Source organism: Pseudopodoces humilis, chromosome 3, assembly GCF_049639895.1.
Source record: "Pseudopodoces humilis isolate 2021_Gansu_Grassland_sample_001 chromosome 3, ASM4963989v1, whole genome shotgun sequence".
Classification (NCBI taxonomy): domain Eukaryota; kingdom Metazoa; phylum Chordata; class Aves; order Passeriformes; family Paridae; genus Pseudopodoces; species Pseudopodoces humilis.
This window is the reverse complement of record NC_142202.1, coordinates 112,527,585-112,553,073: the sequence shown is the minus strand read 5'-3', so window position 1 is coordinate 112,553,073 and position 25,489 is coordinate 112,527,585. Positions and strand designations below refer to the sequence as shown.

Sequence of the window (25,489 nt, the reverse complement as noted above, 5' to 3'; positions counted from 1 at the left end):
TAATGAATTAAACCGGGATCGCGGCTCTCGGGGCTCTCCGGTCGGGGGGACGTTGTTCATTTGCCAAGCCCCAACGAAGATCCATGGAAAACGTTTTTCCCGGGATTTCTGCTCGTTCCGCCGGAGACGAACAAAGGGAATTTTCCGCTTGGAAAAGCCCGGGATGAGTGATTTTAAATTTACAATTTAAATCAGATCCAACAGAAACTCGGGAAGAGATTCCCAGGAATCTGGGAAGCCTCGGTTCCTCCAGGAAGGCTGGGAAGGACGGGACGGTTTTTTGGGAATTTTTTTTGGGATTTCTACAGGAACGGGGAATATTTCACTCATCGTGGAGGAGAAAATTCCCTGGAATGTTCCCCAAAAATCCCGGGAATGTTCTCCAAACTCCTTGCAGCCTGAGGAATCGGAGGAATTCCAAAGCAGGAGTAAGAGGAACTTTAGGAATTTCCGGCACTTCCCGAGCCCAGGATTGGTGGCTCGGTTTGGGAATCGGGATCGGGAGAGGGGTTTGGAAGCTGCTCCCTGATCCAGCTTTTCCCCAGCACCCAAAAAATTCCTGCGGGAATTTGATTTATTGGAAGGACAAAATCCAGGAGCGTTTCGGTCCTGCCGGAACGTCGGCAAAGGAAGAGGGAGAGGAAATTCCCAGGATCTGGACATTCCCAGGATCTGAACATTCCCAGAACATGGACATTCCCAGGATCTGGACATTCCCAGAACATGGACATTCCCAGGATCTGGACATTCCCAGGATCTGGACATTCCCAGAACATGGACATTCCCAGGATCTGGACATTCCCAGGATCTGGACATTCCCAGGATCTGAACATTCCCAGGATCTGGACATTCCCAGGATCTGGACATTCCCAGGATGGGAACATTCCCAGGATCTGGACATTCCCAGGATCTGGACATTCCCAGGGTCTGGACATTCCATGGATCTGGACATTCCCAGGGTCTGGACATTCCATGGACATTCCCAGGATCTGGACATCCATGGATCTGGACATTCCCAGGGTCTGGACATTCCCAGGACGATCCCTCCCAACCCAAATCATTCCAGGATTCCGGCACTTCCCGATCGGGACGCTCCGATCCATCCGCGCACGTTTTCCTTCCTCTCCCACGAGCCAATCCCGCTTTTTTTACGGACGATTCCGGGATTTTGGGAACGGAAAGCGAAATAAATGGAATGTTTCAGTGAACCTCCTTTGCCTAAAACCCGTGGAAATTCACCCAAAAAAGCTCCAAATTCCCAACGATTTTAATCGGGGAAAAAAATGGGGAAGGCGGGAATTTCACCCCAAACCCCCTGCGGGGTTGGTTTATCCGGGAATTTCCTCCGATATGAGAAAAAAAACCGGGAATTTTTTACCTGGTACGGCCTCACTTTGTGGTGGATTTCCTGAATTCCGACCTCTCGCGTCCTCACGTCGCGGCACTGCGGAAAAACGGGAATGGGAATGGGAAGGAGTGAGCACGGAAAATTCCGGGAAATCCCTGGGAAGAGCTGAAGTGATGAATCTGAATCCTTGGATAATGGGGGTTTTATTATAAATATAAATTATAAAAATACTTTAAATAATCCTTAATTATGATTATTTTTTAATTCCTATTTTTTTCAAACCAAGTTATTAAGTATTTTATTACATTCTATTATAAATAAATAGGAATTATCTATAAAACCACTTTAAATAATAATTAATTATGGTTATTTATTAATTTACCTGTGTCCCCAGTTATTACATTTTATTATAAATATAAATTATAAAAATACTTTAAATAATCATTAATTATCATTATTTTTTAATTTTTTTTTCAAACCCAGTTATAAAGCATTTTATTACAAATAAATAGATATTATCCATAAAAATACTTTAAATAATCATTAATTATGGTTATTTATTAATTTACCTGTGTCCCCAGTTATTAAGTATTTCATTACATTTTATTATAAATATAAATTATAAAAATACTTTAAATAATCATTAATTATCATTATTTTTTAATTTTTTTTTAACCCAGTTATTAAGCATTTTATTACATTCTATTATAAATAAATAGGAATTATTTATAAAACCACTTTAAATAATCATTAATTATGATTATTTTTTAATTCTTTCTTTTTTCAAACCCAGTTATTAAGCATTTTATTACATTCTATTATAAATAAATATAAATTATTTATAAAACCACTTTAAATACTCATTAATTATCATTATTTTTTAATACTTCTTTTTTTCAGACCCAGTTATTAAGCATTTTATTACATTCTATTATAAATAAATATAAATTATTTATAAAAATACTTTAAATACTCATTAATTATCATTATTTTTTAATTCTTCTTTTTTTTGACCCAGTTATTAAGTATTTTATTACATTTTATTATAAATAAATAGGAATTATCTATAAAACTACTTTAAATACTCATTAATTCTGGTTATTAATTAATTCACCTGTGTCCCCAGGTCCTTCATCCTGGCCAGGGCGAGCTCCCGGAGGTTCCCGTGCTCCACCCCGGAGCTGACCAGCGGCATCGGGATATCCCTGCCAAAAAAACGGGAAAATCCCAAACTTTCCAACATTCACCCAAAATCAGCATTATCAGGCCAAAATCATAAATTCGCTGAATTCCTCTGGTTTTCAAGGGTTTGGGTTGAGGTAGAAATGAAAGAAAAAGAAATAAAATTACAAATAGTAAAAATATAAATATATATAAATATAGGTAGAGATATAGGTATAAATATAAAGATATAAATATAAATATATAGATATAAATTTAAATACAAATATAGATATGGATATAGATATATAGATATAAGTAGAAATATATATATATATAAATATATAAATATAAATACAAATATAGATATAAGGAGATACAATTATTAATATTAATATAAGTATACAAACATGAATATTATAGAAATATAAAGTATAAATATGAATGGAAATATCAATATCAATAAATATCAGTATCAATATAAATAAATTCTAAATGTAAATATAAATACAAATATATATATACATAAAATAAAAATAAAATATAAATACAAATATAGATAAAGACATAGATGTAAGTATAAATAGATATAAATATAAATATGAATATGGACATGGATAAAGCATATAAATATTAATATTATATAAACACAGATATAATAATAATAATAATAATAATAATAATAATAATAATAATAATAATAATATAGATATAGATATAGATATAAATATAATATAGAGATAAATCTAAATACGGATATAAATATAGATGTAAGTATAGATATAGATATAAATATACATAGGAATATATATATGTAAATATAAATAATATAAATGTAAATATAAATATAAATATAAATAATAAAAATAAATAATAAAATAAAAGGAATAAAAGAATAGGGAAAAAATAAAGGGAAAACAAAAGGAAGAAGTCCCAGATTTTATCAGAGTGAAAAATCAGAATTTAAATCTTTACCAATCCTAAAAAAATGGGATTTTCCTCTCAGGGATTCCCTTGGGAATCCGTGAGAAAAAAGGGATTTTCCAGATGTTCCTCACCATCTGCTGCTGGAGGCTCGGGAAATTTGGGAAAAATCCATCAGAACGACAAATTTTCCACAGTTTTGGTGTTTCACTTAAAAAGTGGGAAAATTCCGAGCAGCAAAGTCCTGCCGGGAATTCCCGGGATTCCCACGGGGATGTCCATCCCAGCCTGAGGCTGGCAGGAATCCGAACATCTCCAAGGGAAATCTGGGAGCCGATTTGGCCTCCCAGGTGGTTCCCGAGTTTGTCCCATGGAGATGAGGAAATCGGGATCCCTCTGTTTTTTAGGGAAAGGAGGATTTCTGTGTCGGGATCGAGCTTGGAATGTTGGCTCATCCCGCCCCACTGACAAAATTCCAGCTGTTTATCCAAAATCCCTCCGCTTTCCAGGGAAATCCAGACCGGTCCCAAACATTCCTGGGTGGGTTCTCCTCCTTTTCCTCAGCTGGAGATCCCAAAATCCCACCCGGAGCTTGGGGCTGTAATTAATTAATTCATCCATTAATGAATTAATCTGCGCTGGTTTTCCATCCAGCAGCTCTGTGGAATGAATTCCTGGATCCCTCCCACCATCCCAGGCTGCTCCGAGCCCCATCCAACCTCCCCCGGGACAATTCCAGGGATGGGGATTCCCAGCCAGGAATCTCATCCCAAAATCCCATCATTCCCGCCCTCCGCGGGAAGCCATTCCCTGTGTCCTGTCCCGCCAAGCTTTCCCTGGGAGAAGGGAAAACGGGAAATCCACAGGATCCAAAGCCCCGAGATCACCGAATCCAACCGTTCTCCCACCCCTGATCCGTGTCCTGGATCCCACGGATTTGAAATCCCGGCGGGAATGGGAATTCCGCGCCCGTCCTGGGCAGCATTCCCGATGCCGAGGTGGGAATGTGGGAGCCAAGGAGATTTTTTTGGGATGGGTTTGGATGTGGGAATGTCCTGAGCACCGGGACGGAAACGGATCCAACCTGAAGGAGGAGAATCGGGAAAAGAGGGATTTTGGGACCGCTTGGAATTCCGCTGAGGGATCCAAACACTCACTCCGGTGTATTCCCAAAATCCCTCTGGGCTCCGGAGGTCTTGCCCGGAACTCCAAGGAAAATTCCTTATCCAGGGATTTCTCTGAGCGAACAAAGACCCTGCAGAGGCGACAAAATTCCCTCCAAAAAGCCGCGATTTTGGGGAAAAGCGAGCGCTTCACGCGGTGACCGGAGAACGCTCGGATCCACAGGGATAATCCAGGGAACAACAATTCCCGAGCAGCTCCAAAACTGCCAGGCTGGGTGGATTTTCCCTCCAGGAACACAGATAAGAGAATCCTGCTGTGCTCTCATCCCGGGATTTTAGCTAAATCCAGGGAATTTTAACCCAAACCCCGCAAATAAAAGGTGGATTACAACCCAGAGCCGGGGAGCGAAGGAAATGAGGACACGGATGGGGGAAAAGCGGATTTTGAAGGAAGGGAAAAGCAAGGAATGGGGTTTTCTGTGCCCACTTCGGATCGCCGGGAGCATCCGGACCAATCCCGGCCACCGGTGATTTGGGGACTCGTTAAAATGCAAAATAAATTTGGGATGTAGGGGACGAAATGCTGATTAAAGTTAACGAGCAATTTGTCAGCAGCTCCAGACAGGTTTATTTAATCTCCCAATTAATTAATTCGTGTTTCTTGTGGAGCAGCTGATGGGAACTTTTCCAGGGAAATTCCGGGTCTGGCTCTCGGCTCCGCCCCACTCTCAGGAAAAGATTCGATTTCCTCGTTTTTCCTCATCATCATCAGGAAAATCCATAAAAACACCGAAATCCAAGGAAAAATGGAACTCTCCTGTGGTTTTCCACACCCCACAGCCACCATGGGGATGAGGAGGATCCCAAATATTTGGGATAAATGGGATAAGGATCAGCCTGAGAGGTGCCTCCTCCTCCAAGCACTCAATTTTTTTAAAAAAACCCAATTTTCAGGTTTTTTTCATGGTATCACAGAATTATTAAGGTTGGAAAAGCCCTTTGGATCATCAACAACGGGAATTAAATCCCAGCCTCAAGGGCCACGTCCACAGGATTTTAAACAACTCCGGGGATGGGGATTCCACCTTTTCCACGCCATTTCTCCGGATTTCCGGGAGCAGGAAGGATTTTTATGGTGTTCTGTCAGTGGCGCCTCTCCCGCTCAATGAACTGATTATTTTGGGCTTGGGATGGACACAAACACAGGGAGTTCCTGGATTTTCCTCAAAATCCGGAGCCAGGGAACGAGGATCACCAAGGGAGGCTCTCAGGGCTTGGGATCGTGGGATCCTGGATGGGTTGGGTGGGAAAGGACCTTAAATCCCATCCATTCCAACCCCAACACCTTCCACCATCCCAGGGTGCTCCAAACCCCGCCCAGCCCTTCCCTGGACACTTCCAGGGATGGAGCAGCCTCAGTTTCCCTGGTGCGGTGGAACCGTGAGCGAGATAAAGGTAAAAACGAAAGTGAAGACGTCATGTCTGGTGATGTCATTATCCATCATATGACCCATCCCATTAATTATCCACCATGGGATCCACCCCATTAATTATCCACCAGGGGATCCATCCCATTAATTATCCACCAGGGGATCCATCCCATTAATTATCCATCATATGATCCATCCCATTAATTATCCACCATATGATCCATCCCATTAATTATCCACCATGGAACCCATCCCATTAATTATCCATCATGGGATCCATCCCATTAATTATCCACCAGGGGATCCACCCCATTAATTATCCACCAGGGGATCCATCCCATTAATTATCCACCATGGGATCCATCCCATTAATTATACAGCAGGGGGTCCATCCTGTTAATTATTTACCATGGGATCCATCCCATTATCCACCATGGGATCCATCCCATTAATTATTTACCATGGGATCCATCCAATTAATTATCCATCACAGGATCCACCCAATTAATTATCCATCATGGGATCCACCCAATTAATTATTTACCATGGGATTCATCCCATTAACTGTCCATCATGGGATCCATCCCATTAATTATCCACCATGGGATCCACCCGATTAATTATCCACCATGGAACCTATCCCATTAATTGTCCACCATGAGATCCACCCAATTAATATCCATCACAGGATCCACTGAATTAATTATCCACCATGGGATCTACCCAACTGATTATCCATCATGGGATCCATCCCATTAATTATCCATCATGGGATCCACCCAATTAATTATTTACCATGGAATTCATCCCATTAATTATCCATCACAGGATCCACCCAATTAATTATCCACCATGGGATACATCCATTAATTATCCATCATGGGATCCATCCTATTAATTATCCACCATGGGATCCTATCCCATTAATTACCCACCATGGAACCCATCCCATTAATTATCCATCATGGGATCCATCCTATTAATTATCCACCATGGGATCCATCCCATTAATTACCCACCATGGAACCCATCCCATTAATTATCCATCACAGGACCCACCCCATTATCCCTCAGGATCATCCCAGCCCTGGATGTTGGCCCCGGCCGGAGCTGAAAGTGGCGCCTCCAGAAACTTCCGGGCGTTTCCCACCTCCCTGGCCCCTCATCCCGCCTCATTCCCACCTGAACGGAGAGCAGCAGCTCCAAGATCCTTGCTTAATTAATGATTAAGGCTGGGAGATAACGAAGCCATAAGGAGACAGCGGAAGAAGCGAAGCCGAAATCCCTCCCCGGAGCAGGGTGGGGACGATTCCAGGAGGGAATAATTACCTCTGGACACGGTAGACGCGCGTCCACGGCGGCACCAGGGCCAGGATCCTGGCCACCAGATCCACCAGGGTGCTGGGGGGGTAACTCCGGTATCTCCCGCTTTTCCAGAGCTCGTAGAGCCCGGTGCCGCGGATCACCAGCGTGGGGTAGAGCTTCATCCCGTCGGGGCGGAACGCGGGGTTCTCGAAAAACTCCTGAAAAATAAAAATAAAGAGTCAAAGCAAAAAGAGACAAAAAAGGAGTAAAATAAAAAAAAAGGGGAAACGTTTCCCGGGGTTGGGAGCTTTGGATGAACTCGCTTCCAGAGGAGTTTTGTGGTTGTAAATTTGGGAAGTACTGAGAATTCCCAGCTTAGGGAGAGCTGTGAGTATTTAAGGGCTGACAGCGTTTTTGGGAATGGAAAGTCTGCTCTAGATTTGCAGAGAAGGCCACGGGAGGAAAAAAAATCCGCACAACACCGGGACGAGTCAAATCCGTGTTTTCCTTGTATTTTTCAGCGTGAATTCAATGGATATTGCCCCATTTATTGTCCCAGAGGACAATAAATGCGGGACAATTCCCGCTCAGAATTGGGGCAATAGGGATGAGTGAGAGCTTCCATCTCGGCAGGCCCAGATTAATCGACGTCGGCTGGGACATGGCACTGGAGCAGCAATGGAGAAAAACAGATTTATCCTGGATTTCTGCTCAGATTTATTCTGTTTCTCCGTGTCATTCTCCGCTCCGAGCGAGCCCGGAGAGCGGGAGGATGAAGCGCGGCTCCGATTTCCCTGCCTGAATCCCAGGCGGAGCACCCGGCTTGGGTTTTTCCCAGATGGAATTTCGGGAATGACGATAAAAATAAAACCGTTCCGACAAAGGAAAAGTAAAATCAGGAGCCAGGCAAGGATTAAACTGATTGAAGTGACGACACGGCCGCGTTACGCCGGATCCGGTCCTGGGGTAGAGCCTGGATTTATTCCTGGGATGCTCCCCTGATATCCAGGGCCTGGTCCCTCTCAACGCGGTATTCCCGCAGGAAAAGGAATTCCCACTTGGATAAGGTGAGTTAATGGCTGCTGTGACCCCACCAGCTGCGGCCCCAGGGCTTTGCTGGAGTCCTTCACACACTGTCATGGAATCCTGGAATCCTGGAATCGTGGAATCGTGGAATCCTGGAGTGCTTTGGGTGGGAAGGGACCTTCAATCCCACCCCATTCCAACCCCGACACCTCCCACAATCCCAGGGTGCTCCAGCCTTTCTTTGGACATTCCCAGGGTGCTCCAGGGATTCTCTGGGAATCGCAGCCCAGCCAGGAATTCCTTCCCAAGATCCCGGCCCAGGATTCCCTTTCCCAGTGGGAAGCCATTCCCTGGCTCCGGGCCCGGCAGCCCTTTCCCACAGTCCAGCTCTCCTGGAGCTCCTTTAGGCTCTGGAAGCAGCTCCAAGAATTCCCTGGATCCTTCCCTTCTCCACGTGAACATTCCCAGCTCTCCCAGCCTGTTCTCCCCACAATATCCCAAATTTTTCCGCTTCTGTGCAGCGTAGAAAGACCTCTCTGCTACCAAAACCCCACCCTTGGCCTTTCCTGATTTAAACTCGACCCTAAAAGTCTCCCAGCAGCCCTGCTGGCTCCCCGTGCCTCCCAAACCCAAAACTTCTCCCGGATAAAAGCCCCAGAATGGATCAGCTCAGCTCCAAGGCCCACCAGATCCAGTGCCAGGATGGGAAGAAGGTCAGGGATCACAACAATCCAGGTTTTTTCTGGCTGATTCCCTGGCTGGATCCAGCCTGGAGCTCCTGTTCAGCTCCGGGGAAACAGGAGGTGGAAAACGGAGCCTGGAAAATGTTTTTCCAGTCAGCTCAGCCTCCAGAGTCACCCAGACACAACCTGGGGTCAGTCTGGGAGATAAAACAAGGTCTGGAGAGGCAGAAATTCCACGTAAAGACGTGGAATTGGAGTGGTTTGGGTGGGAAGGGATCTCAAAGCTCATCCCATTCCATCCCCAATGCCTCCCACGATCCCAGGCTGCTCCGAGCCCCGTCCAACCCGGCACTGGGCGCTTCCAGGGATCCAGGGGCAGCTCCAAGGCTTCTGCTGGATTTACGGATCAATTCAACTTCTCCTCAGCGAGCCCCTGGATGCAAAGAGAGAGGAAAAACCCAACTCCCCGCGCTCCTTCCGGAGCAGGAGCCAGGAAATCCATCCTGGCTGTCCTCAGCCAACCCAAAAGGGGCCGAATTCCACCTTTTGTGGGCGGTCAGTGGAAAAGGCGGAGAAGGAACGAGGAGATGCGAGCGGCACCGAGGCAGGGGAGGCAGGCATTCAGGGGTGAATCAACCACTCCAGGCAGAGCCTGGGTTAACGTTCCCCGTCATCCCGAAGCGGGAATGATTCACCAACATTCCCATCTTTTTCCGCTCAGCCAGCAAGGCCGAGGTCACCGGTGGAGGTTGCTCTCCCCACCCCAAATTCCGTCCCTTCGCCCCCTCTGCACCTCTGACGTCAGAGCACGAACCCGGCCGATGATTCTGCTCCCCGCTGGCTTTTAAAAATCCACAGATCTCCCTGTTAATTCCTCAAGCTCTTTCTCAAAACACTCCTGGAGCCGATTCCCCGAGTAATTAATTCCAAACGAGATAAGGGAGCGGCGGCGGCGGCGCCGTTCTTCCCCAGCTCCTTTTTTTCCCTGTAAATCCCAATATTTAAAGGCTCAACCTTTCCCCATTCACAAACAGCTTTGGATGAAGTTCCTCCTGAAACAAAGGAAGCAGAAAATGCCAGCACGTGCCAAGCTTTAAAGGAAGAATTGTAGCTTTTTCTTGTGTTGTTGGTTTTTTAGATTTTTTTTTTTTTTTAATTAGACACCTTAAAAGGTGTCTGGGGCTGATAAAAACCCTTCCCAGCCGTTTCCTGCCAAGACAAATTGAATCCTGAAAATATTTGTTCCGGAGGCCACCATCCATAGCAGCTCTGGAGGTTTTCCATCAGCTCCTGGCTGAGTCAGGGCTAATCCACGTGAGAGGTTAAAGATGACCCAGGAAGGGCAGATCCCAAATTTCCAAATCCCCGGGGGACTCAGATTATTCCAAATGGAAGCAGGACCAACTTCAAAGCTGCTAAACCAATCCTCCTTGAAGTTTTCCCCCCCACCTCGAGGCAATTAACAGGTTTTAGATAATTAAGATGGACGCTGAAGGAAAATGTAAATTTGGGGGTGTGGTCAATGGGCAGGACATGAGAGATTACTGCAGCAATTTAACTGAGGTAAAAATTTAAATTTAAATTTACATTTAAATAAAGTTAAAATAAAAGGTCAGCTCAAATCAGCTGCAACTCAAACCTGGAGGTTCACATGGACTCCTCCGTACCTTGAAATAACATTTCCCAGAACAGAATTTCCTCAATTTATGGGATATTAGGGAAAACCTGAGGATTTTTTCGCAGTAAATAATAACCGTGGATGTTTTTTCTTCAACTCCCACCAAAAGCTTTCTGTGACATTGAAACTGCTGTCCAGGAAAACCGGGATTACGGGCAACCAAAAGCCAACCTCTGCCAGGTCAGAACGCAACCCCAAAATCGTGGAATGGTTTGATTTGGGAAAGATCCTCTCGTTCCAAGGAGGTAAAACAGGAGACGGAATCGGGAGATGTCGCCCTGAATTTCAATATTTTCCCATCCCCGCGCTCTTGCAAAAACCTTTTAAATCAGGAAACCCTTGGGTGACCCAAGGGAAAGGTCAGAGGACTTGGGATCCCCATCCCTAAATTCAGCATCAGCCAATATTCCAAGCTTCCACCTGGAGGTTTTAATCGGATTTTCCTGACCGTGCAATGAACGAGAATCCTGCTTCAAAACCACCCCGAAAAGCTGCAGCTCTCCGAAAGGAGAAAAACGAGGTGATTTCGTGGGATTCCATGTGAACATTTCCCAGCCCCAAGATTCACCTGCCACCTTTAATCTCCTCGCTCTCCAGGTGTCCGACTGCCGGAGGAGATACCGCTTCGGGGATAAAAGCAGCAATTTTTGAAAGCAATTTACTGAAACCTCGGGATTTGTTCAGAGTAAAGGTCACCAAAACCTCTTTTTGAATGAGCGGCACGGCCACTGCCATCGGAGACGGACTCTGCCCCTCAACCCGATCCCGCAATCGGCTCCTTCACCGCAGCCCCCGTGTGAAAAGAGATGATTAAATTCAAATTCTGAATAAGACGAGCATTATCTGAGCTCTCCATACCCCATCCCTTATCTCCATCAGCTGGATTATTTATAGCACTTGAAAGCTCCTGCCTTGAGTGACACTTCCAACTCCGCGGGGAAGGAACAATCACTTAGCGCTTTAATTACGTGCATTAACAGCAGCTCGTGCCTCCCGAACGCGGCTCCATTTTCCCTCCCCGATTTGCATTTCCCCCTCTCTTCCCCCCATCAATGCCGGGCTAATTAAAACCCTGACGATAGGATCTGCATTCAGCGGCGCAGACAATGGCCCAGTGACCGAGAAATGCAGATTCCAGGGTGCCTTTGCCGTGCCTTTGGAGCAGCCCGGGAACACCCAGGGCCTGGAGCGGCGCTCGGCACCTGCCGGGCTGGAAATGGACATTTCAAAGTCACTCAACTCCAGGATCTCTCAAGGATGCCACCTCGGAGGAGTCGGTGTTTTCAGAACAGAACGCAGAGGTTTCATCTGGCGGGTTTATACGGAGGCGGAGAGTTGATTTTGTACCATTTTATCTTTTTTTCTGCCCTCAAAGAGCAACACTTCCTGCCCATTCCAATGTTTCTGCTAATGTTCCCACCAGGAGAGCGAGACAAGAGGGGAGGAAGCCTCAAGCTACACATGGGGAGGTTCAGGTTGGATATTGGGAATAATTCCTGCTTGGAAAGGGTCTTCCAGCCCTGGGGAGCGGTGGAGTCCCCATCCCTGGAGGGATTTAAATCCACGTGGATTCGGTGGGACACAGATCCCTGGTGGAGTCCTCATCCCTGCAGGGATTTAAATCCACGTGGATTTGGGGGGACACGGATCCTTGGTGGAGTCCCCATCCCATCCCTGCAGGGATTTAAATCCACATGGATTTGGGGGGACACGGATCCTTGGTGGAGTCCCCATCCCATCCCTGCAGGGATTTAAATCCACATGGATTTGGGGGGACACGGATCCCGTCCCTGGAGGGATTGAAAATCCCTGGATCCGATGTTTGGATTCAATGATCTCCAGGGGCTTTTCCAACCTGAAGAATCCCAAATCACTTCCTCTTAATGTCTGTGCTCACAGCAGAACCTCCTGCGGACGTGACCGAGGGGAGAAAACTCCTAAAGATCCAAAAATTTCCATTTCCTGTAAAATATTCCGTGCCCAAGGGAGGGGAATTGCTGCAGCTTTCCTGACCATCCACGGTCACACAACAAAACCCGTTCAAGCTGCCAAATTCCCCGTTACAGAAACCACCGAGGAAAAAGTGACCCTCGGTTCTCTGAGGGTCACCAACACCTAAAACACCTCAGACTCTTCCGGAATTCCCCAGATTTTGAGTGTCGGGTAAGAAAACCTTGGAGCTGCAGGAAGCTTCTCCATCTCCTCCCTTCCCTGGCAGCCTCAAAATCCTCAAACCCACGGATCGAAGGGAGTTTTTCCAAGTGAATCCTCACCAGCCTCAGCTCCAGGGGAACATTTCCCACACTAAACCCAGGAATCTCCCCGCAGACCAGGAAACTGCAGGGAGAGACGCTCCTGCCTCCCATCCCAGCCCTTCCACGGCTTGTTTCCCCATGGAATATCGGGATCCGCAGCGGCCGACGCCGCCAGGGAGTTGTCTCCAAAACCAGGAGATCCTGGGCCTGCCGGGACACAACCCAATAACCAGGAGAGACACGGAAGGCTTGGAAAAGTCCTGGAGCAGGAGCAGGCTGACCTTGGAGCGTGGGTTTGGCCGCCGAGCCCCAGACAGATCTCTCCAGATTGTGCTCAGCGCCCCGAGCAGCCCCATCTGCCCGTCGGCGGTGCAGGTGCTCCGAGCCAGCCTCCATCCATCCCGCCAAAAACCCGGGAGAATTCCTCCATCAATCTGCTCTCAAGGTCCACCTTCGCTTTTCCCCTGCGTGCCGACTCCCGGTTTTCGCCTTTCCGGGAGGGTCAGCGTTCCCCTCGGGCGCAGCGCAGGAAATAAAGCATTTTTCATTGTCTCCAACACGCTGTTTCTGCAGCGTGGATCCTCAAAAGTCTCACAAAATAAAAAAAAAGTTCCATCCTGCTTTGGATAACCCAATCCTCCTTCACCAACCTCGTGCTCTCCCCCCACCTCTCTCGGCAGCCCCCAAATGCTCGCAGCAAAATCATTCTGCTTTTTTTAATTTAAAAAAAAAAAAAATATACAAATCCACGCAAAACCAACAATTAAGCCCTCAGAAATTTAATTTGGCCCTCGTGGTTTTTCCACTCAGTGATCTGCACTGAAATAGGTGTTTTACTGAGTGATGCTCTCTTTGCATAAATGCCTGGGAAATTTGCACTCTCTACCCCTTTATTCCTTTATTTTGGCTGCCTGATCCCAGCCATATGTTCATTATTGACTTCAGCAGCAAGGGGCCTCAGTGAAAAGAAAAACAAACAAGAAAAAAAAACCAGAAAACAATTTCTGATTGGTAAAAAAAATATATATTCCTGGCTTTTTCTGGTGTAAAAAGCCCCAGAAGAGTGTGGCTGAATGAGCCTGAGCAGCCCGCAGGGTCTGGGGGCTGCAAAGTGCAGAAATCATCCCTCGGTTTGGGTGGAAAAAGGGTCAGAACTGCTCCTTTTTACTGAGCAGGAGGTTTTTGTGAATGGGAGGCTGCTGGCAGGTGGTGATTGGCATTATCATAACTCTGATGGTTCGTGTGCCGCAGGAAAATGGGTGTGAGAGGGAAAAAAATCCTGATTTTTAGCAACAAAGGCAGCAACCCGAGAGCAGAATAAAGGCAGCTTTTCCCACACAGCAGTGGAGTTTTTCATATCATGGAATTGTGGAATGGTCTGGGTGGGAAGGGACTTTAAATCCCATCCCATTCCAACCCCAACACCTTCTCCAGCTTGCTCCAGCCTGGCCTTGGACACTGCCAGGGATCCAGGGACAGCCACAGCTTCTCTGGGAATTCCATCCCAATCCCTCACAACCGTCACCGGGAAGAATTCCTCAATATCTCACCCGAATTTCTCCTTTTCCCATCTGAAGCCACTCCCTGGTTCCTGCCTGTCCAACCCTTTCCCAAATCCCAGCTCTCCTGGAGCCCCTTTAGCATCCGGAAGTGGCTCCAAGAATTCCCTGGATCCTTCCCTTCTCCACGTGAACATTCCCAGCTCTCCCAGCCTGTTCTCCCCACAAAATCCCAAATTTTTTCTGCTTCTGTGCAACGTAAAAAGATCTCTCTGCTACCAAAACCCCACCCTTGGCCTTTCCTGATTTAAACTCGACCCTAAAAGTTTCTGAGCCCGCAATTCTGCGGAAGTGGGCACAGACCGGGGCTTTCCGTGGGTGTTTTATCCACAGAAATATGAGAGCAATTAGGTGTGAAAAGAGTTTCCAGAAATAGCCTGCTCCTTCCTACCACCATCCTCATTAACATAAAAATTACCCCGGCTTTGGTCACAGTTCACGGACCCCGAATTGTTCCTGAACTGAGGCAGCTTCTGAGCAGGGAGATTTCCTGAGATTCCAGAAACTTGAGGAATGGCAGGACCGAGCATTAAACAGCCTCTCATGGATGTGCCCACCAAAAATAAATAAAAAAAAACAAAAAAAAAAAACAACAAGGGAAAAAGCCACATTTTCAGACATAAAACCACCTGCAAATCACAGCTTTTCAGTGAGATGTTTAGAAGGAGCTGAAAGGAAAATCGTTTACCCCACTAAACACTTCAGAGCTATATTTAAAAACACAGGGAACTGTCTTCCCACAGGAGGAAAAATCAATGCAGATCAGCACTCTAACTGTCTTTTATTACAGTTATTAAAAGCTCCTGATAGAGGTGCAATATTTTAGTTTCGTTATGAATTTCATCTCCTTGAGAAAAACCAGAGCCCTCAGGAAAAGCCAGGCCTTATTTACAGCTGGAAATATTTGAAGTTTTGAGGTAACGTCACCCACTTTGTAAAAAGAAAGGACACTCAGATCATTTCACCATCATTTTTTCCCCTCAGATGATCTCACCCTCATTTTTCCCCTGAGATCATGTCACCCTCATTTTCCCTTCAGATTATTTCATCTTTAGATTATTCCACCCTCATTTCCCCCTCAGATCATTTCCCCCTCATTTCCCCCCCCGAGATTATCCCATCATTATTTTCCCCTCAGATTATTCCGCTTTAGGATTATTCCACCCTCATCTTTCCCCTCAGATTATTTCACCCTCAAATCATTTTCCCCTCATTTTCTCCTCAGAGTATTTCCACTTTGGATTATTTCACTGCCATTTTCTCCCCCAGATCATTTCTCCCTCATTTTCTCCCTCAGATCATTTTCCCCTCATTTCCCCCCCAGATTATTCCACCCTCATTTTCCCCTCAGATCATTTTCCCTTCAGATTATTTCCCCCCAGATTATTCCACCTTCAGATTATTCCACCCTCATTTTCCCTTTTGGATTATTTCACTGCCATTTTTCCCCTCAGATCATTTTCCCCTCAGATAATTTCACCTTCATTTTCCCCTCAGGTCACTTCCCCCTCATTTTTCCCTCAGATCATTTCTCCCTCATTTCCCCCTCAGATTATCTCACCATTATTTTCCCTTTGGATTATTCCATCTTCAGATAATTCCACCCTCATTTTCCCCTTTGGATTATTTCACTGCCATTTTTCCCCTCAGATCATTTCTCCTTCAGATTATTTCACCCTCATTTTCCCCTCAGATCATTTCTCCTTCAGATTATTTCACCCTCATTTTCCCCTCAGATTATTTCACCCTCATTTTTCCTCGCAGTTTATTTCACCCCCAGATAGTTTCCCCCTCATTTTTCCCTCAGACCATTTCCCCCTCATTTTCTTCTCAAATAATTTCCCCTTCATTTTCCCCTCAGATTATTCCACCATCATTCTCCCCTCAGATTATTTCTCCCTCATTTTCCCCTCAGATCATTTCCCCTTCAGATTATTTCACCTTCATTTTCCTCTCAGATCATTTCCCCCTCATTTTCCCCTCAGATTACCTCATCCTCATTTTCCCCTCAGTTTATTTCACCTTCAGATCATTACCCCCTCATTTTCCCCTCAGATCATTTTCCCCTTCAGATTATTTCACCATCATTTTCCCCTCATATTATTTCCCCCTCAGATCATTTCCCCTTCATTTTCCCCTCAGATTATTTCACCCTCATTTTCTTCTCAGATCATTTCCCCTTCAGATTATTTTTCCTCATTTCCCCCTCAGATCATTTCCTCCTCATTTTCCTCTCAGATCATTTCCCCCTCATTTTCCCCTCAGATCATTTTCCCCTCGTATTATTTCACCATCATTTTCCCCTCAGATCATTTTCCCCTAGTATTATTTCACCATCATTTTCCCCTCAGATCATTTTCCCCTCGTATTATTTCACCATCATTTTCCCCTCAGATTATTTCCCCCTCAGATTATTTCCCCTTCATTTTCTTCTCAGATCATTTCCCCCTCAGATTATTTCACCATCATTTCCCCCTCAGATCATTTTCCCTTCATTTCCCCCTCAGATTATTTCCCCCTCAGATCATTTTCACCTCAGATTATTTCCCCCTCATTTTCCCCTCAGATTATTTCACCATCATTTTCCCCTCATTTTCCCCTCAGATCATTTCACCCTCATTTCCCCCTCAGATCATCTTCCCCTTGTATTATTTCACCATCATTTTCCCCTCAGATTATTTCACCATCATTTTCCCCTCAGTTTATTTCCCCCTCAGATCATTTCCCCTTCATTTTCCCCTCAGATTATTTCACCCTCATTTTCTTCTCAGATCATTTCCCCTTCAGATTATTTTTCCTCATTTCCCCCTCAGATCATTTCCTCCTCATTTTCCTCTCAGATCATTTCCCCCTCATTTTCCCCTCAGATCATTTTCCCCTCGTATTATTTCACCATCATTTTCCCCTCAGATCATTTTCCCCTAGTATTATTTCACCATCATTTTCCCCTCAGATCATTTTCCCCTCGTATTATTTCACCATCATTTTCCCCTCAGATTATTTCCCCCTCAGATTATTTCCCCTTCATTTTCTTCTCAGATCATTTCCCCCTCAGATTATTTCACCATCATTTCCCCCTCAGATCATTTTCCCTTCATTTCCCCCTCAGATTATTTCCCCCTCAGATCATTTTCACCTCAGATTATTTCCCCCTCATTTTCCCCTCAGATTATTTCACCATCATTTTCCCCTCATTTTCCCCTCAGATCATTTCACCCTCATTTCCCCCTCAGATCATCTTCCCCTTGTATTATTTCACCATCATTTTCCCCTCAGATTATTTCACCCTCATTTTTCCCCTCAGTTTATTTCCCCCTCAGATCATTTCCCCCTCATTTCCCTCTCAGATCATTTTCCTCTCATTTTCCCCTCAGATTATTTCCCCCTCAGATCATTTCCCCTTCATTTTCTTCTCAGATCATTTCCCCCTCATTTTTCCCCTCAAATCATTTCCCCCTCATTTTTCCCCTCAGTTTATTTCCCCCTCAGATCATTTCCCCCTCATTTTTCCCCTCAGATCATTTCCCCTTCAGATAATTTTCCCCTCATTTTTCCCCTCAGATTATTTCACCATCATTTCCCCCCCAGATTATTTCACCACCATTTCCCCCTCATTTCCCCCTCAGATCATCTTCCCCTCTCCCCCACGGAGGCCTCTGCATCGCTCACATCCCAGATGCATCAGGCCTGCCACTAAAATTAGCTCATTTCTGGGAAATCGCTTATTTTGCAATTCCTCCAGAAAAAAAAAAATAAAATTAAAAAAAATAAAAATAAAATATCCCATCTTGACACATGACTAAGAGAAGGAATTTTCATGCTGAACTCATTCAGTGATTGTGTTTTATTTAAAGAACACGGGAGCGGCTCTGCAGATGGGAATCCAAAATCTCCTTTGCCAAATCCTTGTCCCCACGAAACGGCCCTGACTGCGTTTTTGCCCTCATAATTTTATTTATGTCAGACTTCAGATGGACACACAGGATCCCCTCAAGGGGAAAAAAAAAAACAACTTTTCACCAGCTGAGGGTCCATCTGATGGGTCTGGGCAGCATCACCAGCTCCTGGGACACTTCAAATTCCCAATCTTCCGCCTCTCTTCCCTGTTTTCCTTTTTCCCAGATTTATTTCACCTCTGAGGGGGCTGCTGGAGGTGGGCTCAGAGCCAGGAGGAAAAGCACCACACTCCAGCAAACCCCATAAAAATAAAATATTTTTAAAGGCAGGCACAGCTATATTCTCTCCATTAATAAATCTGTTATTTGTAACGTATAAACGTTTATTTTAATTAGATTATTAACAGGTTATAAATAACAGATATATACAAATTCCTAAGAATTATTAGGGTTCCAAAAGCTGCGATCCTCCTATTACCACGGAGCGAGGAATTAACACCGGCGCCCCGGGAATTCTCCAACCTCCCAAAGTTTTGGGTTGGTTTTTGTTTGGTTTGGTTTGGTTTTTTTGCTCCAATCCAAAGTTCTGCCTGGCAAATGTGATTCATGAATCCTCCCAAGCATTCCCCCCCCCTTCAGAGCCACCTCATCCCTCTCCCGGGGCAGCGGCGGAGCCGAGCGTTTATCGCGTTCCGCAGGATGAGGTGTCTGCTCCGGTAACAATTCCATTATTCCCGCTGAGTCTTTGATTTATCCTGACCATTATTCTAATTATTTTCTCCGACCACCTGCCTCGTGAGGCTCTGCTGGGCTCTGCCTGGGTTTTTTTGGGTTTTTTTTTTTAGTGTTTGTGTCCGTTGGCGCTTTCCGGGAGGAAGCGGAGCGCGTTCCCTGCTGCCCTGCGGTGTTTGCCCGTGTGCGGAACGGGGTGGAGAAGACCTGGAGTAGGAAGGAAATCCTCCCAGGCTATAAAAAGAATCAATAAAAAAGCACGGTGGAACTGGGACAAAAAAAAAGGGAACTGAAATTCCACAGTGGAGGCAGGGAACAGGCCGAATTTTTCTGTGGAAAGAGCACGGAATCGGAGAATCCCGGAATTATTTGGGTCGGAAGGGACCTTAAAGCTCATCCCATTCCCATGGGTGGGGAGACCTTCCACTGTCCCAGCTCCAAACCCTGTCCAGCCTGGCCTGGGACACTTCCAGGGGTGGAACCCACTGGGATGGGATCCACAGGGATGGGATCCACTGGGATGGGATCCACTGGGATGGGATCCACAGGGATGGAACCCACAGGGATGGAACCCACAGGGATGGAACCCACAGGGATGGGATCCACAGGGATGGGATCCACTGGGATGGGATCCACAGGGATGGGATCCACAGGGATGGAACCCACAGGGATGGGATCCACAGGGATGGGATCCACTGGGATGGAATCCACAGGGATGGAACCCACAGGGATGGAAACCCACAGGGATGAAAACCACAGGGATGGAATCCAGAGGGATGGAATCCACTGGCATGGAATCCAGAGGGATGGAATCCACAGGGATGGGATCCACAGGGATGGAATCCACTGATATGGAATCCACAGTGATGGAATCCACAGGGATGGGATCCACTGGGATGGAATCCACTGGGATGTAGCCCACAGAGATGGAATCCACTGGGATGGAATCCATGGGGATGGAATCCACTGGGATGGAATCCAGAGGGATGGAATCCACAGGGATGGGATCCACAGGGATGGAATCCACTGATATGGAATCCACAGTGATGGAATCCACAGGGATGGGATCCACTGGGATGGAATCCACTGGGATGTAGCCCACAGAGATGGAATCCACTGGGATGGAATCCATGGGGATGGAATCCACTGGGATGGAACCCACAGGGACGGAATCCACTGGGATGGAATCCATGGGGATGGAACCCACTGGCATGGAATCCACAGGGATGGAACCTACAGGGATGTAACCCACAGGGATGGAATCCAGAGGGATGGAACCCACAGGGATGGAATCCACTGGGATAGGATCCACTGGGATGGAATCCACAGGGATGGAATCCATAGGGATGGGATCCACTGGGATGGAACCCACTGGGATGGAATCCACCGGGATGGAAACCCACAACCTCTCCGGGCAAAACCAATGAAGATAAAACCCCCACAGACGATACATTCACCCTTTCCTATCACAACATTTTGAATTATTACCAACAAAACCACAACATTCTGAATTATTACGAGCAGCTGCTGAGCACGCAACAGCCCGGAGAGGCCTGGGAGAGTCACTGCTGGGAGAAAAGCGGGAAATCGATAGGTCGGAAGGGACAGAAGGAACGTTCCTGCCGGAGCTGTAATTACCTGCCCCGGTTGAAGAAGCACCCGGCGCTTTCCAGGCCAAGGTCAGCACCATCAGCAGTTATTCCCTTCCCAGGAGAAACCCCGGGATTTATTATTCCAACTGGCGCTGAAGGTGCTCAGAACTTCTAAAGTCAACCGGGCTCCTCTGTGTCCGACCTTCTCCTGAGCTGGAGAGGAGCAGCCAGAAATGGAGTTATTTCGTCCAAAGTTACTCAGAACTACCCCAAAATCCAAGATTTTATAAAGATTCCTGGGGAGCCACAGGTTTGTGGGAAGACAAAGAGCTGGGAGAGCTGGGGGTGCTCACCTGGAGAAGAGAAGGATCCAGGGAGAGCTCAGAGCCTTTTCCGGAGCCTAAAGGGACTCCAGGAGAGCTGGAGAGGGATTTGGGATAAAGGACGGAGAGACAGGAAACAGGGAATGGCTTCCCAGTGGGAATGCGGAGCTTGGGCTGGGATCTTGGGGAGGAATTCCAGGCTGGGAGGGCAGGGAGGGGCTGGGATGGAATTCCCAGGGAAGCTGCAGCTGCCCCTGGAACCCTGGGAGTGTCCAAGGAAAAGCTGGAGCAGCCTGGGATGGTGGGAGGTGTCAGGGTTGGAATGGGATGGGATTGAAGGTCCCTTTCCACCCAAACCATTGCAGGATTCCGGGATCAAGGACATTCAGAATTCATCTTGAAGATTTTTATGGAATTCGGGGATGGAAAAGGGAAGGGAGACCTTTCCTGAAGTCCCAAATTCCCAGTGAAGCCCCTGGATCCCAAAATTCCTTCCTAGAAAGGAGTCAGGATGGGACTGGATCCAATCCCAGGCTGGGAGAGCCGGGAATGGAGGGAATTCCCTGGGAAAAGGAGAATCTTGGAAAGGAATTCCAGGCTGGGATGGGCTGGGCTGGAATTCCCAGAGAACCCCTGGATCCCTGAGAGTGTCCAAGGACAGGCTGGAACAACCTGGAAGGGCGGGAAGTGTCCCTGGGATGGGACTGAAGGTCCACGAATCCCACCCGAACCATTCCGGGATTCCAGGATTGTGTCAGAGGATTTCTCCACTCGGTTCCTCGCTCGTTCTCAGCAGATGAAAAATGTGAATTTTTTCCAGCCTGGAGTGAGATTTCCACAGCCCAAAATGGACAAAAGTTGTTTTATCAACCCGAGACAAGGATGTAAAATTGGAATTTTTACTGAACCCTCCAGCTGAATCCTTGGAATGATGGAATTCCAGGGATTCACCTGGATATTTCTGTTATCTTCACCAGGAAATGAACCAATCATTTGGGTTTGGTATTTTATTCTCTGGTATTTAGAAGGATATTTGATAATATTGTTATTTTATAAGGATATTATAAATTATTATTTGTTAAATAAAGATTATTAAATAAATTTTTATATTATAATATATAATATATATTACATATTATATTGTTATATTATATATGATATAATAACGTATAATATGTAATATAAAATATGTTGTATATTATTGTTATATTATATTACAATATAATATAATATAATATAATATAATATAATATAATATAATATAATATAATATAATATAATATATATTATATATTATATAATAAATATATTATATTATATTGTATTACATTGTATTATATTATATTATGTTATTTAATATTATATAATATATAATACTGTATTATATAATATTGTATAATATACTGTACTATGTTATATATCGTGTATTCTATCATTATATTATATTTATTATTATAAAGGATATTATAAAGGATATTTAAAATTGATTAAAAAACGAATTCTAAAGCGTTTAAATGAGGATGAGAAAGGAGTAATGACCCTTTTTCCTTCTGTTCCTTTTCCATCCTCTTCTCCCCACCTTTTTTTAACTCCTCCTCTCCCAATTCCAGCCTCATCCCTGTCCCGCAATTCCGAAAACTCCGCCTCCCGCCTCTCCAATTTCTGGGAAAGCTGTCGTTGACGCAGCCAGGATGGCACCACCCTTCCCCTCACAACTCAGAAATTCCCAAAAGATTCCCAAATTTCCTCCAGTGAATCAGGAGAATTTCCTGCAGTGGAATTTCTTTAACCTCTCATCACCAATAAGCAGCAAAGGGTAATTATTATTAAATTAATTAATTACAGAAACTCCTCGGTTTTCCACCTTGCAAATATCTCGGATTTTGGGTTGAACCTGCCTGGGGTTGGCTCTTTCCAGGTTTTTTTGTCATTATTCCTGTTTTTCCACCCCAAATTCCGGCCCAATCCCACAGAACTCCCACAGAATCCATGAATTCCGTGAGATGTGGAGGGAGAGGACTCAAGGTTTCGCTGTGAAGTAATTCCATGAAAATTCCGTGCCACGTCCACAATCTACAGAAATCCGCAATTCCCAGAGCACGGGAAAAAAATAAAACTAAACTAAACTAAACTAAACTAAACTAAACTAAACTAAAATAATATATATATTATAAACATAAAAATAAAATAAATAAAATAAATAAAAATAATAATCCAGGAGCAGAACCTGGAGCTGGAATTTGGGAGTTTTGTGCTCCTCACTTCCAGTCTTCTCCAAGAACCAAGGAAATTCAGGAAAAACTGAAGGAATTCTGCACAAAATCCCCCAAACAAGGTTCCTCTCCCAGGTTTCAGGATTCCCTCTACAGCTGCCTTTCCCAATTTTTTTCCAGATGTGCCTTTTTGCTTTCTGCCTGTTATTTTTAATCAATATGTTTCATTACACTGATGTTTTTTAGCACCAGCCCGACCTTCCCCAGGAATCCCCCTGGGATTCCTCTGTCACGACTCCAATTTCTACACTATTTAAAAAAAAAAAACAAAACCACCCAATTTTGACTCAGGGGGAAAAAAAAAAAAATAAAAAAAAAATAAACCAGACTGAAAATCTACCAAATTGCTGAAATCCTTGCACTGTTCACCATTTTCTCTTTATTCCTCTCATTCCAATCTTCTCCAGGAATAATTTTATATTTCCTTCCACATTGCTGACAAACTGAACAGCCGAAACGTTTCGTAACGCGCGCGCTCTTAATTTTGGGATTAATTACCTTCCAGGGAAGGATCTTTTTAACTTGGAATTGTGTCCTGCTCTAAATCCGAGAGGGAAAAACCACCTTGGGGAAAAAAGCAGAGCCCCGGTAAATACCGGGAAGAGCTGTTTTCCACAGGGATCTGAGTGACTCAGGCTTGCATGAGACAGGGATATAATTTTCTGGATGAAGTAGTTCAACAAATCTCTTTTTTTTTTTTTTTTTTATTTTTTTCACCCTCTTAAGGGGAAAAAAAAAATAATAAAAAAAAAAGTTTTAAAATTGTTTGTCCTTTGGAAACGAATCTGGGAACTGAGACAAAAAAAGCTTTCCGTGGAGGGGGGTGGAAAAAAAAAAAAAAAGTGGGAATTGATGAATTTTTTTTTTAAGGAATTTTTTTTGGAAGGAATACTCACATAAAACTGGTCCATGTCCCTGTCCAGCCCCATGTTGGGCAGGTCTGGCATCATGTGGGCCACCACCTTAAATCCAGCGTCCTTGGCCAGGTGGAAGGACTCGCACACGGCCTTCACCGTGTGACCCCTGGGAAAAGAGGGAAAAGGGGTCAGGAAAAGCGGGAAGAGATGTTTTTTTATGGGGATTATCTGTTATTTTTTGGGAGGTTGAGTTTGGAGGTAAAGCTGAGCCTAAAAGGGGTTTGTTAAACATGGAAGTTGTTTGTCTGCTGCGAGGCTCCGGGTTTTCCGGAGACGGAGTTTGGGAGTGGGAATTTCCAGGTGGGAAACGCGGGTTGGTGTCATGGCAGGAGGACGGGGCTGCGCCCTCAGAATAAACCGGGAATGGGAACAAGGGAAATCAGACAGAAATTCCTTCAGGAGAAACTCCCCCGGCTTTTGGGAGGTGCCAAACCTGGGCTGGATTGGGATTCCAGGAGGATTCCGTGTTCTCCCACACTGACACCGAGCCTGGGGGGATTCGGAGCCCAAAAAACGCTGAATTTCCCACAATTCTGCAGAAAATTCCTTTCCCCTTCCGCCTCCACGGCTGGCTCCAAGCTGAAGATTCCCACCATGGGAATTTCCTCACAATCCTGGCTCTCTCCCACATTCCTGGACATTCCCTGGGCACTTCCACCCCCTCCCATCCCAGTTTTCCTCCCAATTCCTGGAATTCCTGGCACCCAGATGAGCTCTGCAGGTGATTTTTTTTTTTTTCCCCCCCTCCTCCAAATCCCTTGGGATAATAAAAAAAAAAAATCCAACTCCCTTTGGTCATCCCTGTGCTCATTTCCCCTGAATTCCAACCCTCACGGAAACCAAACCAAGCTGCTTCCCGTTTTTCCAGGGTTTTTTTGGGATCTTTTCCTCCCTCTCTCCCAGAGGATCCAACCCCTCCGTGCAGCTTCCAACCCAGCCTTATTTACGATTTTTTAAATTTTTTTTTTTTATTTTTTCCAGGAGTTTCAACCGTGTTTTTCCGAGCCTGTTCAAGGACAGCATCACTCAAAGACCTCGAGCAGCCCGAGGGGAGCAAACGGGAGCTTTGCTTCATAAATAAAAATTATTTTCCTATTAGGAGCGGGATCCGAGCCGCATCAATAACTCGATTATTTGATGCCTTAGCTCCGCTCTTCAGCATTTTTCTGCCTCACGGCCGCCGAAAGCGCTCAGAACCCTCACTAATGACTTATGGAACATAATAAAAAGTCATTTACAAACAGTTACCATAATTGGTTCTAA

The 25,489-nt window shown here is 45.3% G+C and overlaps 1 protein-coding gene across 2 annotated transcripts in view; it reads right to left on the bottom strand.

The window, feature by feature from the left end:
• Positions 1 to 25,489, bottom strand: part of ELP3 (elongator acetyltransferase complex subunit 3) — a 75,725-nt gene that overhangs the window by 16,091 nt on the left and 34,145 nt on the right. Inside the window, exons 9-12 of one of the 2 annotated variants that reach the window (XM_005528807.3) lie at positions 24,206 to 24,332; positions 7,317 to 7,510; positions 2,463 to 2,553; positions 1,379 to 1,444 (exon numbers count right to left, since the gene is read on the bottom strand). In XM_005528807.3, the coding sequence (XP_005528864.1) occupies positions 1,379 to 1,444; positions 2,463 to 2,553; positions 7,317 to 7,510; positions 24,206 to 24,332 (478 nt within the window). The remainder of the gene's footprint in view (positions 1 to 1,378; positions 1,445 to 2,462; positions 2,554 to 7,316; positions 7,511 to 24,205; positions 24,333 to 25,489) is intronic. The other variant, XM_088053565.1, reaches the window with a different exon arrangement.